This window comes from Oncorhynchus keta, unplaced genomic scaffold (assembly GCF_023373465.1).
Source record: "Oncorhynchus keta strain PuntledgeMale-10-30-2019 unplaced genomic scaffold, Oket_V2 Un_scaffold_14_pilon_pilon, whole genome shotgun sequence".
Classification (NCBI taxonomy): domain Eukaryota; kingdom Metazoa; phylum Chordata; class Actinopteri; order Salmoniformes; family Salmonidae; genus Oncorhynchus; species Oncorhynchus keta.
In genome coordinates, this window is record NW_026290797.1 from 125,001 (window position 1) to 140,000 (window position 15,000).

Consider the following 15,000-nt stretch of genomic DNA (forward strand, 5'->3'; position numbering starts at 1 on the left):
ATCCTCCACTCCCTCCCTCATCCTCCACTCCCTCACAAAGAGACCATCCCTCCACTCCCCTCACCACAAAGACCATCCTCCACTCCCTCACCTAGACCATCCTCCAGACCATCCTCCCCTCACCTAGACCATCCTCCACTCCCTCACCTAGACCATCCTCCACTCCCTCACCTAGACCATCCTCCACTCCCTCACCAAGACCATCCTCCACTCCCTCACCTAGACCATCCTCCACTCCCTCACCTAGACCATCCTCCACTCCCTCCATCCTCCACTCCCTCACCTAGACCATCCTCCACTCCCTCACCTAGACCATCCTCCACTCCCTCTGTTAGACCATCCTCCACTCCCTCACCTAGACCATCCTCCACTCCCTCACAGGACCTGAGCCCTAGACCATCCTCCAGGACTCCACATGATGGCTCCTCACCTAGACCATCCTCCACTCCCTCACCTAGACCATCCTCCACTCCCTCATTTAGACATTTGAACATCTCGTGTTCTGTTATCCTCCACTCCCACCCCACATAGCCCTCACCTAGACCATCCTCCACTCCCTCACCCTTTTAGACCATCCTCCACTCCCTCACCTTTAGATATCCTCCACTCCCTCACCTAGACCATCCTCCACTCCCTCACCTAGACCATCCTCCACTCCCTCACCTAGACCATCCTCCACTCCCTCACCTAGACCCTCATTAGACCATCCTCCACTCCCTCATTAGACCATCCTCCACTCCCTCACAAAGACCATCCTCCACTCCCTCACCTAGACCATCCTCCACTCCCTCACAAAGACAATCCTCCACTCCCTCACTTAGACCATCCTGCACTCCCTCACCTAGACCATCCTCCACTCCCTCACCTAGACCATCCTCCACTCCCTCATAAAGACCATCCTCCACTCCCTCACTTAGACCATCCTCCTAGACCATCCCCTCAGACCATCCTCCACTCCCTAGACCATCCTCCACTCCCTCACCTAGACCATCCTCCACTCCCTCACCTAGACCATCCTCCACTCCCTCACCTAGACCATCCTCCACTCCCTCACCAAGACCATCCTCCACTCCCTCACCTAGACCATCCTCCACTCCCTCACCTAGACCATCCTGACTCCCTCACTAAATAAATTAGTTAGATCCTCCACTCCCTCACCTAGACCATCCTCCACTCCCTCACCTAGACCATCCTCCACTCCCTCACCTAGACCATCCTCCACTCCCTCACAATCCTCCACTCCCTCATGACCATAGACCATACCATCCATTTGAACATCTGCCACCTGTTCATCCAAAGACACATCCTCCACTCCCCTCACAGCCCCTAGGGTGGTGCCCCCTCCACTCCCCAGTCCACCTAGACCATCGACCATGCTGGTCCATTTGAACACGTGTTCTGTTATAATCTGAGCACACAAGACCATCCTCCAGTTCCCTCAGGTTTCCTAGACCATCCTCCACCGTGCTTTTCCCATTGTTTGCTGTTTGGGGACCATCCTCCAGATTACCCTACAAAAATAAATTAGACCATTTGATTTGATTTGATCCTCCACTCCCTCACCAGACCATCCTCCACTCCCTCACCTAGACCATCCCTCACCTAGACTATCCTGGGTCCCTCACCTAGACCATCCTCCACTCCCTCACCTAGACCATCCTCCACTCCCTCACCTAGACCATTCCCTCACCTAGACCATCCTCCACTCCCTCACAAAGACAATCCTCCACTCCCCTCACTTAGACCATCCTGCACTCCCTCACCTAGACCATCCTCCACTCAGACCATCCTCACTCCCTCACCTAGACTATCCTCACCTAGACCATCCTACTCCCTCACCTAGACCATCCTAGTTCCCTCACAAAGACCATCCTCCCTCCCTCAGGATTAGTCCTCCACTCCCTCACCTAGACCATCCTCCACTCCCTCCCTAGACAATCCTACCTGGGTTAGACCAGTTCAAAGACAATCCTCCCTCCCTAGACAATCCTCCCTCCTCAGATTCCCTCACTCCCTCATTAGACCATCCTCCACTCCCTCACAAAGACAATCCTCCACTCCCTCACCTAGACCATCCTCCAAGACCATCCTTCCCTCCCTAGACAATCCTCCACTCCCTCACCTAGACCATCCTCCACTCCCTCACCTAGACCATCCACTCCCTCACCAAGACCATCCTCCACTCCCTCACCTAGACCATCCTCCAGTTCCCTAGACCATCCTCCATCCCCCTCACAAAGACAATCCTCCACTCCCTCACTTAGACCATCCTCCACTCCCTCACCTAGACCATCCTCCACTCCCTCACTTAGGATCCTCCACTCCCTCACCTAGACCATCCTCCACTCCCTGGGTTAGACCATCCTCCACTCCCTCCCTAGAGATCCTACCTCCACCTAGACCATCCTAGACCATCCTCCCCTCACCTAGACCATCCTCCACTCCCTCACCTAGATCCTCCATCCTCCTCCCTCACCTAGACCATCCTCCACTCCCTCACCTAGACCATCCTCCAATCCCTCACCTAGACCATCCTCCACTTCCCTCACAAAGACAATCCTCCACTCCCTCACTTAGACCATCCTGCAGTTCCCTAGACCATCCTCCACTCCCTCACCTAGACTATCCTCCACTCCCTCACCTAGACCATCCTCCACTCCCCTCCAAGACCATCCTCCAGTCCCTCACCTAGACCATCCTCCACTCCCTCACCTAGACCATCCTCCACTCCCTCACCTAGACCATCCTACTCCCTCACCTAGACCATTCCACTCCCTCACCTAGATCATCCTGCACTCCCTCACCTAGACCATCCTCCACTCCCTCACCTAGACCATCCTCCACTCCCTCACCTAGACCATCCTCCACTCCCTCACCAAGACCATCCTCCACTCCCTCACCTAGACCATCCTCCACTCCCTCACCTAGACCATCCTCCACTCCCTCACCTAGACCATCCTCCACTCCCTCACCTAGACCATCCTCCACTCCCTCACCTTAGACCATCCTCCATTCTCACCTAGACCATCCTCCACTCCCCTAGACCATCCTCCACTCCCCTCACCTAGACCATCCTCCACTCCCTCATCCTCCCTCACCTAGACCATCCTCCACTGGGTCAGACCATCCTCCATCCTCCTAGACCATCCTAGACCATCCTCCACTCCCTCACCTAGACCATCCTCCACTCCCTCACCTAGACCATCCTCCACTCCCTCACCTAGACCATCCTCCACTCCCTCACCTAGACCATCCTCCACTCCCTCACCTAGACCATCCTCCACTCCCTCACCTAGACCATCCTCCACTCCCTCACCTAGACCATCCTCCACTCCCTCACCTAGACCATCCTCCACTCCCTCACCTAGACCATCCTCCACTCCCTCACCTAGACCATCCTCCACCCCTCCTAGACCATCCTCCCTCCCTCACCTAGACCATCCTCCACTCCCTCACCTAGACCATCCTCCACCTCACCTAGACCATTCCAGTTCACCTAGATTCCAGTCCTGAGTTCGGATTAGTTCCCTAGATTACCTAGATGGTTAGGATTAGTTCCCTAGATTCCCTGGGTAAGGGTTAGATCCCTAGATTACCTGGGTTAGGATTAGTTCCCTAGATTACCTGGGTTAGGATTAGTTCCCTAGATGACCTGGGTTAGGATTAGTTCCCTAGATGACCTGGGTTAGGATTAGTTCCTGGATTACCTGGGTCAGGATTAGTTCCCTAGATTACCTGGGTTAGGATTAGTTCCCTGGATTACCTGGGTCCTCATTCAGGTACAATATCAAAGAGAGTCAGACCATCCTCGCTCAATGACCCCCCCCCCACACACACACTGCCTCACCAAGACCATCCTGCAGGAGTTATGTTCCGGTGGCTCACTGCGAAACGATGCCCCTCTGGGCGGAGCCTGGGTGTGGCTGTGGGCATGCCCTTGTCCAGGCGGAGGCAGCGCTCGGTGAGGAGGGGGAGCAGGTGGTCTGGGCTGTCCTGGTCCAGGTGCGGACGTAGGGGACAGGGGGACGGGGTGACTGAGGTGAACAGGAGAGCACTGGGGTAGTCTTCGCTGGCTGTGGGAGGGGTAGGGCTGTCCAGGGGGGTGTTGGTTTTGGGGAGGAGGCTGTGGAGAGACGGGATGCAGAATCACAGACACATCAATCAGAAACAGGGTCATATTCATAAGTACCCACTGCATTAAAATGTGTTTCAATGGAAAATGAAAATGAGCGTTTCTTATTGGACGAGTTCAGGTATTCCCTCCCTGTTTCAGTGTGTTTTCTTCCGTTTGGTGCCTAATGAACACAACCCAGAACAGAAACAGACCTGAGCAGAACCTCCTGGAAGTCTGTTTCATATCATCAGCTGTCATGTCAAATCTCCATCCTTCTACCTCCCCTCTCCTTCACCTCCTCTAATCTCCTCCCCCTCTCCTTCACCTCCTCTAATCTCCTCCCCCTCTCCTTCACCTCCTCTAATCTCCTCCCCCTCTCCTTCACCTCCTCTAATCTCCTCCCCCTCTCCTTCACCTCCTCTAATCTCTCTCCCCTCTCCTTCACCTCCTCTAATCTCCTCCCCCTCTCCTTCACCTCCTCTAATCTCCTCCCCCTCTCCTTCACCTCCTCTAATCTCCTCCCCCTCTCCTTCACCTCCTCTAATCTCCTCCCCCTCTCCTTCAACAGACACTACAGAACGGGTCACTAAAACCAGACACTACAGGACCAGACACTACACTACAGAACCAGACACTACAGGACCAGTCACCAGACACTACAGGACCAGACACTACAGGACCAGACACTACAGGACCAGACACTACAGAACTGGTCACTAAAACCAGACACTACAGACCGGGTCACTAAACCAGACACTACAGGACCAGACACTACAGAAGGTCACTAAAACCAGACACTACAGGACCGGGTCACTAAAACCAGACACTACAGGACCAGACACTACAGGACCAGACACTACAGAACGGGTCACTAAAACCAGACACTACAGGACCAGACACTACAGGACCAGACACTACAGGACCAGACACTACAGGACCAGACACTACAGGACCAGACACTACAGGACCAGACACTACAGGACCAGACACTACAGGACCAGACACTACAGGACCAGACACTACAGGACCAGACACTACAGGACCAGACACTACAGGACCAGACACTACAGAACGGGTCACTAAAACCAGACACTACAGGACCAGACACTACAGGACCAGACACTACAGGACCAGACACTACAGGACCAGACACTCACTACAGGACCAGACACTACAGACCAGACACTACAGGACCAGTCACTAAAACCAGACACTACAGGACCAGTCACTACAGGACCAGACACTACAGGACCAGACACTACAGGACCAGACACTACAGGACCAGTCACTACAGGACCAGACACTACAGGACCAGACACTACAGGACCAGACACTACAGGACCAGACTACAGACCAGTCACTACAGGACCAGACACTACAGGACCAGACACTACAGGACCAGTCACTACAAGACCAGACACTACAGACCAGACTACAGGACCAGACACTACAGGACAGGACCAGACACTACAGGACCACAGGACCAGTCACTACAGAACCAGACACTACAGGACCAGACACTACAGGACCAGTCACTACAAACCAGACACTACAGGACCAGACACTACAGGACCAGACACTACAGAACGGGTCACTAAAACCAGACACTACAGGACCAGACACTACAGGACCAGACACTACAGAACCAGTACAGGACCAGACACTACCAAACCAGACACTACAGAACCAGTCACTACAAACCAGACACTACAGGACCAGACACGGGTCACTAAAACCAGACACTACAGACACACTACAGAACCAGTCACTACCAGACACTACAGGACCAGACACTACAGGACCAGACACTACAGACGGGTCACTACAAACCTTGCCAGAAGGTCCAGTCCCAAAATGTAACACACGTCAACTCAGGACCAGACACTACAGGACCAGACACTTTATCTGCCTGAGTTCCTTCAACCAGACACATCAGTTCTGACACTCAGTTGAAATCACTACAGGACCAATCATACAGGACCAGTCACTAGGACCAACCAGTCAACAGCAAAACCAGTTATTACAGGACCAGTTATTTGAACACTACAGGACCAGACACTGACATTCACTATCAGGACCAGACACTGACAGGACTTTGTCACTTCAGGACCTGAATATAACACTACAGGACCAGTTGTTGTTATAGGACCAGCCTGAATATAACACTCTGTTGGTTATAGTATCAGCCAGGAATATAACACTACAGGACCAGACACTACAGTTACTACAGTATCAGCCTGAATATAACACTCTGTTGTTGTTATAGTATCAGCCTGAATATAACACTGTTGTTGTTACATACAGGTTAGTAGAACCAGTATCAGACCAGTCACTACAGAATATAACACTACAGGTTGTTGTTACAGGACCAGTCACTGAATAGACACTACAGTTGTTATAGTATCAGCCTGACATATAACCAGACACTGTTGGTTATAGTATCAGCCTGAATATAACACTCTGTTGTTGTTATAGTATCAGCCTGAATATAACACTACAAACTGTTGTTGTTATAGTATCAGCCTGAATATAACACTCTGTTGTTGTTATAGTATCAGCCAGAATATAACACTCTGTTGTTGTTATAGTATCAGTCTGAATATAACACTCTGTTGTTGTTATAGTATCAGCCTGAATATAACACTCTGTTGTTGTTATAGTATCAGCCTGAATATAACACTCTGTTGTTGTTATAGTATCAGCCTGAATATAACACTCTGTTGTTGTTATAGTATCAGCCTGAATATAACACTCTGTTGTTGTTATAGTATCAGCCTGAATATAACACTCTGTTGTTGTTATAGTATCAGCCTGAATATAACACTCTGTTGTTGTTATAGTATCAGCCTGAATATAACACTCTGTTGTTGTTATAGTATCAGCCTGAATATAACACTCTGTTGTTGTTATAGTATCAGCCTGAATATAACACTCTGTTGTTGTTATAGTATCAGCCTGAATATAACACTCTGTTGTTGTTATAGTATCAGCCTGAATATAACACTCTGTTGTTGTTATAGTATCAGCCTGAATATAACACTCTGTTGTTGTTATAGTATCAGCCTGAATATAACACTCTGTTGTTGTTATAGTATCAGCCTGAATATAACACTCTGTTGTTGTTATAGTATCAGCCTGAATATAACACTCTGTTGTTGTTATAGTATCAGCCTGAATATAACACTCTGTTGTTGTTATAGTATCAGCCTGAATATAACACTCTGTTGTTGTTATAGTATCAGCCTGAATATAACACTCTGTTGTTGTTATAGTATCAGCCTGAATATAACACTCTGTTGTTGTTATAGTATCAGCCTGAATATAACACTCTGTTGTTGTTATAGTATCAGCCTGAATATAACACTCTGTTGTTGTTATAGTATCAGCCTGAATATAACACTCTGTTGTTGTTATAGTATCAGCCTGAATATAACACTCTGTTGTTGTTAACGTATCAGCCTGAATATAACACTCTGTTGTTGTTATAGTATCAGCCTGAATATAACACTCTCTGTTGTGGTTATAGTATCAGCCTGAATATAACACTCAAGCTGAACCTGTTGTTATAGTATCAGCCTGAATATAACACTGTTGTTGTTATAGTATCAGCCTGAATATAACACTCTGTTGTTGTTATAGTATCAGCCTGAATATAACACTCTGTTGTTGTTATAGTATCAGCCTGAATATAACACTCTGTTGTTGTTATAGTATCAGCCTGAATATAACACTCTGTTGTTACACAGGTTATAGTATCAGCCTGAATATAACACTCTGTTGTTGTTATAGTATCAGCCTGAATATAACACTCTGTTGTTGTTAAAGTATCAGCCTGAATATAACACTCTGTTGTTGTTATAGTATCAGCCTGAATATAACACTCTGTTGTTTATAGTATCAGCCTGAATATAACACAGACCTGTTGTTGTTAATGTATCAGCCTGAATATAACACTCTGTTGTTGTTATAGTATCAGCCTGAATATAACACTCTGTTGTTGTTATAGTATCAGCCTGAATATAACACTCTGTTGGTTATAGTATCAGCCTGAATATAACACTCTGTTGTTGTTATAGTATCAGCCTGAATATAACACTCTGTTGTTGTTATAGTATCAGCCTGAATATAACACTCTGTTGTTGTTATAGTATCAGCCTGAATATAACACTCTGTTGTTGTTAAAGTATCAGCCTGAATATAACACTCTGTTGTTGTTATAGTATCAGCCTGAATATAACACTCTGTTGTTGTTCTACTGGATGTCATAGTATCAGCCTGAATATAACACTCTGTTGTTGTTATAGTATCAGCCTGTCACCTGAATATAACACTCTGTAAATGTTAATATTAATGTATCAGCCTGCGGCTTTGAAAACCCATCAACAATTTACTAGATATCAATATTCCCGGTGTGTGTCACGGAAAAATAAATCAATATATTCTTCTAACAAGCATCTTTCACTGCGCGACCAGAGCAGGGTTTCTCTCAGCAGAGGTCCATTATGCCATTATGTACACCACCTCCGCTGGGCGCCCAACATTTAATTGGATTTGAATTAGCTGCCGTTTGTGTGAAAATAACATATCACACAGGGAGATAGAGGGAGGGAGAGAATAGGCTGGAGAGAAGGATGGAGAAAGAGAGAGAGCGAGAGGGAGAGATGGGGGGAGAGAAGGATGAGAGAGAGAGAGAGAGAGAGAGAGAGAGAGAGAGAGAGAGAGAGAGAGAGAGAGAGAGAGAGAGAGAGAGAGAGAGAGAGAGAGAGAGAGAGAGAGAGAGAGAGAGAGAGATGGGGGAGAGAAGGATGAGAGAGAGATGGGGGGAGAGAATGATGGAGAGAGAGAGAGAGGGAGTGCGAGAGAGAGAGAGAGAGAGATGGGGAGGAGAGAAGGATGGAGAGAGAGAGAGAGAGAGAGAGAGAGAGAGAGAGGGAGAGATGGGGAGAGAAGGATGAGAGAGAGAGAGAGGGGGAGAGAATGATGGAGAGAGAGAGAGGGAGTGCGAGTGAGAGAGAGAGAGAGATGGGGAGGAGAGAAGGATGGAGAGAGAGAGAGAGAGAGAGATGGGGAGGAGAGAAGGATGGAGAGAGAGAGAGAGAGAGAGAGAGATGGGTGGGGGATTAGCTGTTGTTGTGTGCGAGGAAGCCAATGGGGGGGGGGGGATTGAAAGAGGAGTGTCGTGTCTTTGGCTATGTCGAATTAAGTGATATGACATGCTATTCTATAAAATCCTTTCTCCGTAATTAATATTACCTGATTGAGCTAATCATGTAAATGTAATTAACTGGAGAGTCAAGGGACCACGAATAATATTTATGGAGCTGTTATCTTCCGAATAAGCTCTTAAAGACCTAGTAATATTTTACATCAATAGCAGTCAATATTCATCGTCACCTTAATTCAGTCTCATCTGAAAGTTGTAAATTCTTGGTTATCTTCGAGAACCCTGGCTAACAAGTTGAAGTTTTAATTATTTATTTACTAAATACCTAACTAATCAAAACAGAATTACATATTTCAAAGAATGATTCATACCTTGATTACAAATGACGTCATGAAGGAAAACGTCCCTAGCGGGCGGGACAGATATGACAGCTGGTTACACAAAAGAAAAGGGGCTAGGTTTGAGTGAAAGAGCGGGAAGACTTGAGGAACAAAGGGAGAAGCCGTGCTTTGTAAATACAGTATCTTATGCATTCTAAATTACCGCCCATTTGGAAAAGGAAAATGCAATAAATATTTACTCTGAGCTGCGCTTCAGTAGGTTGGTGGTAGATGGAAGGCCGTGTTGCCAAACCGAGTCCTTTGTCCTTTGGTCAATGATACTGGTGTAGTAACGTCATTGTGTGATAGACGGTATACTCTGTCTGTTCTTTCCTTTAGCCTGCGTTTGCAGCTGCTGTTGCTAACGGCTAGGAGGTATCACTTCTGTAGTGAATAAGAGTTCATACCATTCGCAACCAAAGCTCACGCTGAGGTTGGCTTAGTTCTGTAGTTGACATGTTAGTCATTTTAACAGAGGCTGTAGACCTCACGTACTTGGAACAGGAGGTTATATTGTCGTCAGGTATATGAATGGTATAGGAATGGTATAGGAAGGGAGAGGAGGGCGTGTTTGAAAAGTTCACTGATTGAGCAGAGCCCTAACCTTATGAAAACCCAAATCTATCATTTGGAAGCTAAAATTACATCTCCTCACCAATAATTTTATATTCAAACTTTTAAATTGAACAACAATTTCATGTGAATCCGATAACTACAATGTGGAGACTTTCCACCGTAAAAATGTCTCAGATGACAACCGAACTGACATCATATTCATTAAGTACCACCGCATATGTTCAATTGTTGGGATTACCAGAATATAGTTCATTTCCACCCACCTTCTGATGATCCCAGATTCTCTGTGTTAACCAAGGGGTTTTCAAATTTCACATCAGTAGGGTAGAGAGAGGAAAAAGGGGGGATGAGGTATTTATGACTGTCATAAACCTATCCTCAGGCCAACGTCATGACAGTATGGTACTGTATGATACTGTATGGTACTGTAGGTATTTATGACTGTCATAAACCTAACCCCAGGCCAACGTCATGACAGTATGGTACTGTAGGTATTTATGACTGTCAAAAACCTACACCCAGGCCAACGTCATGACAGTATGGTACTGTATGATACTGTATGGTAGTGTAGGTATTTATGACTGTCATTAACCTACTCTACCCCCAGGCCAACGTCATGACAGTATGGTACTGTATGGTACTGTAGGTATTTATGACTGTCAAAAACCTACCCCCAGGCCAACGTCATGACAGTATGGTACTGTAGGTATTTATGACTGTCATTAACCTACCCCCAGGTATGACAGTATGGTACTGTATGGTACTGTAGGTATTTATGACTGTCATTAACCTACCCCCAGGCCAACGTCATGACAGGAGGAAGAAGAGAAATGAACCTTGAAGATGCTGTGTTTCTGTCTCTGTGGCGGTGTCTGTGTCTGGGCTTGAGGCTGGCCACGTGGGGAATCTCTATGGCTTGGACCGGAGGATCTGTTAGGCCCCACCGACCTGTGACACAACAACAGATTTACACTTTAAAAAATGGGTCTTTTATTATAAATTTTATAAATATGAAATACACAAAATCAGTCCCCAGGTGTGAATTTGTTTAATTATCTTCAACTCAATGGGTTGACCGTGGTACTTTAGGAGACGACTGGCTAGGGGTTGACCGTGGTACTTTCAGAAGACAACTGGCTAGGGGTTGACCGTGGTACTTTAGGAGACGACAACTGGCTAGGGGTTGACCATGGTACTTTAGAAGACGACTGGCTAGGGGTTGACCATGGTACTTTAGGAGACGACTGGCTAGGGGTTGACCGTGGTACTTTAGGAGACGACTGGCTAGGGGTTGACCATGGTACTTTAGGAGACGACTGGCTAGGGGTTGACCGTGGTACTTTAGGAGACGACTGGCTAGGGGTTGACTAGGGTTGTGGTACTTTAGGAGACGACTGGCTAGGGGTTGACCGTGGTACTTTAGGAGACGACTGGCTAAGACAACTGGCTAGGGGTTGACCGTGGTACTTTAGGAGACGACTGGCTAGGGGTTGACCATGGTACTTTAGGAGACGACTGGCTAGGGGTTGACCATGGTACTTTAGGAGACGACTGGCTAGGGGTTGACCGTGGTACTTTAGGAGACAACTGGCTAGGGGTTGACCATGGTACTTTAGGAGACGACTGGCTAGGGGTTGACCGTGGTACTTTAGGAGACGACTGGCTAGGGGTTGACCGTGGTACTTTAGGAGACGACTGGCTAGCTTGGGTTGACCGTTGACAATGGCTAGCTTGTCCATAGGGGTTGACCGTGGTACTTTTAGGTTCTAGAGACCTCAGCTTGTCCATAGTGTTCTATATTACCTCAGCTTGTCCATAGTGACTGGCTATATTACCTAGTGGGGTTGACCGTGGTACTTTTAGGAGACAGCTTGTCCTGGTTCTATATTACCTCAGGGGTATTACCTCCTTGTGGTACTGTTAGGAGACGACTGGCTAGTGGGTTGACCTCAGCTTGACAATGTCCACAGGGTTCTATATTACCTCAGCTTGTCCATAGGGTTCTATATTACCTCAGCTTGTCCATAGTGTTCTATATTACCTCAGCTTGTCCACCTCAGCTTGTCCATAGTGTTCTATATTACCTAGTGTTCTATATTACCTCAGCTTGTCCATAGTGTTCTATATTACCTCAGCTTGTCCATAGTGTTCTATATTACCTCAGCTTGTCCATAGTGTTCTATATTACCTCAGCTTGTCCATAGTGTTCTAGTGCTTGTCCATTCATAGTGTTCTACCTCAGCTTGTCCATAGTGTTCTATATTACCTCAGCTTGTCCATAGTGTTCTATATTACCTCAGCTTGTCCATAGTGTTCTAATTCACCTCAGCTTGTCCATAGTGTTCTATATTACCTCAGCTTGTCCATAGTGTTCTATATTACCTCAGCTTGTCCATAGTGTTCTATATTCACCTCAGCTTGTCCATAGTGTTCTATATTACCTCAGCTTGTCCATAGTGTTCTATATTACCTCAGCTTGTCCATAGTGTTCTATATTACCTCAGCTTGTCCATAGTGTTCTATATTACCTCAGCTTGTCCATAGTGTTCTATATCACCTCAGCTTGTCCATAGTGTTCTATATTACCTCAGCTTGTCCATAGTGTTCTATATTACCTCAGCTTGTCCATAGTGTTCTATATTACCTCAGCTTGTCCATAGTGTTCTATATTACCTCAGCTTGTCCATAGTGTTCATTACCTCAGCTTGTCCATAGTGTTCTATATTACCTCAGCTTGTCCATAGTGTTCTATATTACCTCAGCTTGTCCATAGTGTTCTATATTACCTCAGCTTGTCCATAGTGTTCTATATTACCTCAGCTTGTCCATAGTGTTCTATATTACCTCAGCTTGTCCATAGTGTTCTATATTCACCTCAGCTTGTCCATAGTGTTCTATATTACCTCAGCTTGTCCATAGTGTTCTATATTACCTCAGCTTGTCCATAGTGTTCTATATTACCTCAGCTTGTCCATAGTGTTCTATATTACCTCAGCTTGTCCATAGTGTTCTATATTACCTCAGCTTGTCCATAGTGTTCTATATTACCTCAGCTTGTCCATAGTGTTCTATATTACCTCAGCTTGTCCATAGTGTTCTATATTACCTCAGCTTGTCCATAGTGTTCTATATTACCTCAGCTTGTCCATAGTGTTCTATATTACCTCAGCTTGTCCATAGTGTTCTAATTCACCTCATCTTGTCCATAGGGTTCTTCTTGTTGGTGAAGAGCTTGTAGTCTCAGGTTCTATATTACCTCAGGGTCTTTCTCTTGATGGAGACAGCTTGATGAGGCCGGCTCCCAGGAAGGTTATTAGAGTCAACAGGACCCCCACCGCCACGCCACCGTAGTCTGGGAAATGACATCAGAGACAGACATGAAGTACATGAAAACAGCAATACCCTTTGAGCCTGGGGAGCCAGATCCCAGCTTGGTAGAAACAATGGCCATCTATAGCAGCATGGCTAGTCTCAATGAGGAACAATGGAATTAGCTACAATGGTCATCTATAGCATAGTGTTCATGGTTAGTCTCAATGAGGAACAATGGCATTAGCTACAATGTTTTCATCTATAGCTAACATGGCTAGTCTCAATGAGGAACAATGGCATTAGCTACAATGGTCATCTATAGCAACATGGCTAGTCTCAATGAGGAACAATGGCATTAGCTACAATGGTCATCTATAGCTACATGGCTAGTCTCAATGAGGAACAATGGAATTAGCTACAATGGTCATCTATAGCTACATGTGCTAGTCTCAATGAGGAACAATGGCATTTAGCTACAATGGCTAGTCTCAATGAGGAACAATGGCATTAGCATTGGTCCAATGGTCATCTATAGCTACATGGCTAGTCTCAATGAGGAAAAATGGAATTAGCTAGCAATATCCATCTATAGCAACATGGCTAGTTCTCAACCTGAGGAACAATGTTGTAGTTTATTAGCTACAATGGCCATCTATAGCAACATGGCTAGTCTCACATATGAGGAACAATGGCATTACCTCAACAATGGCCATCTATAGCAACATGGCTAGTCTCATATTGTAGTCTATAACAATGGCATTAGCTACAATGGCCATCTATAGCAACATGGCTAGTTCTCAACCTGAGGAACAATGGCATTAGCTACAATGGCCATCTATTAGCAACATGGCTAGTAGTTCAATGAAGAACATCACAGAGACAGACATGGCTATAGCTACAATGGCCATCTATAGCAGCATGGCTAGTTATCACACCTGATGATTGGAACAGTGGCTATAGTTATAACAATGGTCATCTATAGCTACATGGCTAGTCTCAATGAGGAACACTGGAATTAGCTACAATGGTCATCTATAGCTACATGGCTAGTCTCAATGAGGAACAATGGCATTTCAATTAACTTTCTGAAATGACTAAATGGCTATAAAAGGAATTGACCCCAAGCCTACTTTGCATGACATTATAGCAGACATTTGTGTTGGTAACAATGAGTACCTGCTAGCCTCATCGGTCCACTGTCCACACTTCCCCCGAAGCCTGCGTTGTCACAGAAGGGAGGAGCCCAGTGGGCCTCACAGTGGCAGTTCTTGTTGTTATTACACACCTGTAGGTAGTAAACCACAACATAACACACCTGTAGGTAGTAAACCACAACATATTGTAGTTATAACACACCTGTAGGTAGTAAACCACAACATATTGTAGTTATATCACACCTGTAGGTAGTAAACCACAACATATTGTAGTTATATCACACCTGTAGGTAGTAAACC

The 15,000-nt window shown here is 46.2% G+C and overlaps 1 protein-coding gene across 1 annotated transcript in view; it reads right to left on the minus strand.

Moving 5' to 3' along the window:
* The window catches only part of LOC127927545 (WAS/WASL-interacting protein family member 1-like), a 29,145-nt gene extending 15,686 nt beyond the window's left edge, over positions 1-13,459 (minus strand). The window contains exons 1-3 of the mRNA XM_052514073.1: positions 13,428-13,459; positions 11,071-11,182; positions 3,848-4,123 (exon numbers count right to left, since the gene is read on the minus strand). Of these exons, the coding sequence (XP_052370033.1) occupies positions 3,848-4,123; positions 11,071-11,182; positions 13,428-13,441 (402 nt within the window). The 5' untranslated portion in view covers positions 13,442-13,459. The remainder of the gene's footprint in view (positions 1-3,847; positions 4,124-11,070; positions 11,183-13,427) is intronic.
* Positions 13,460-15,000: the final 1,541 nt, after the last annotated feature.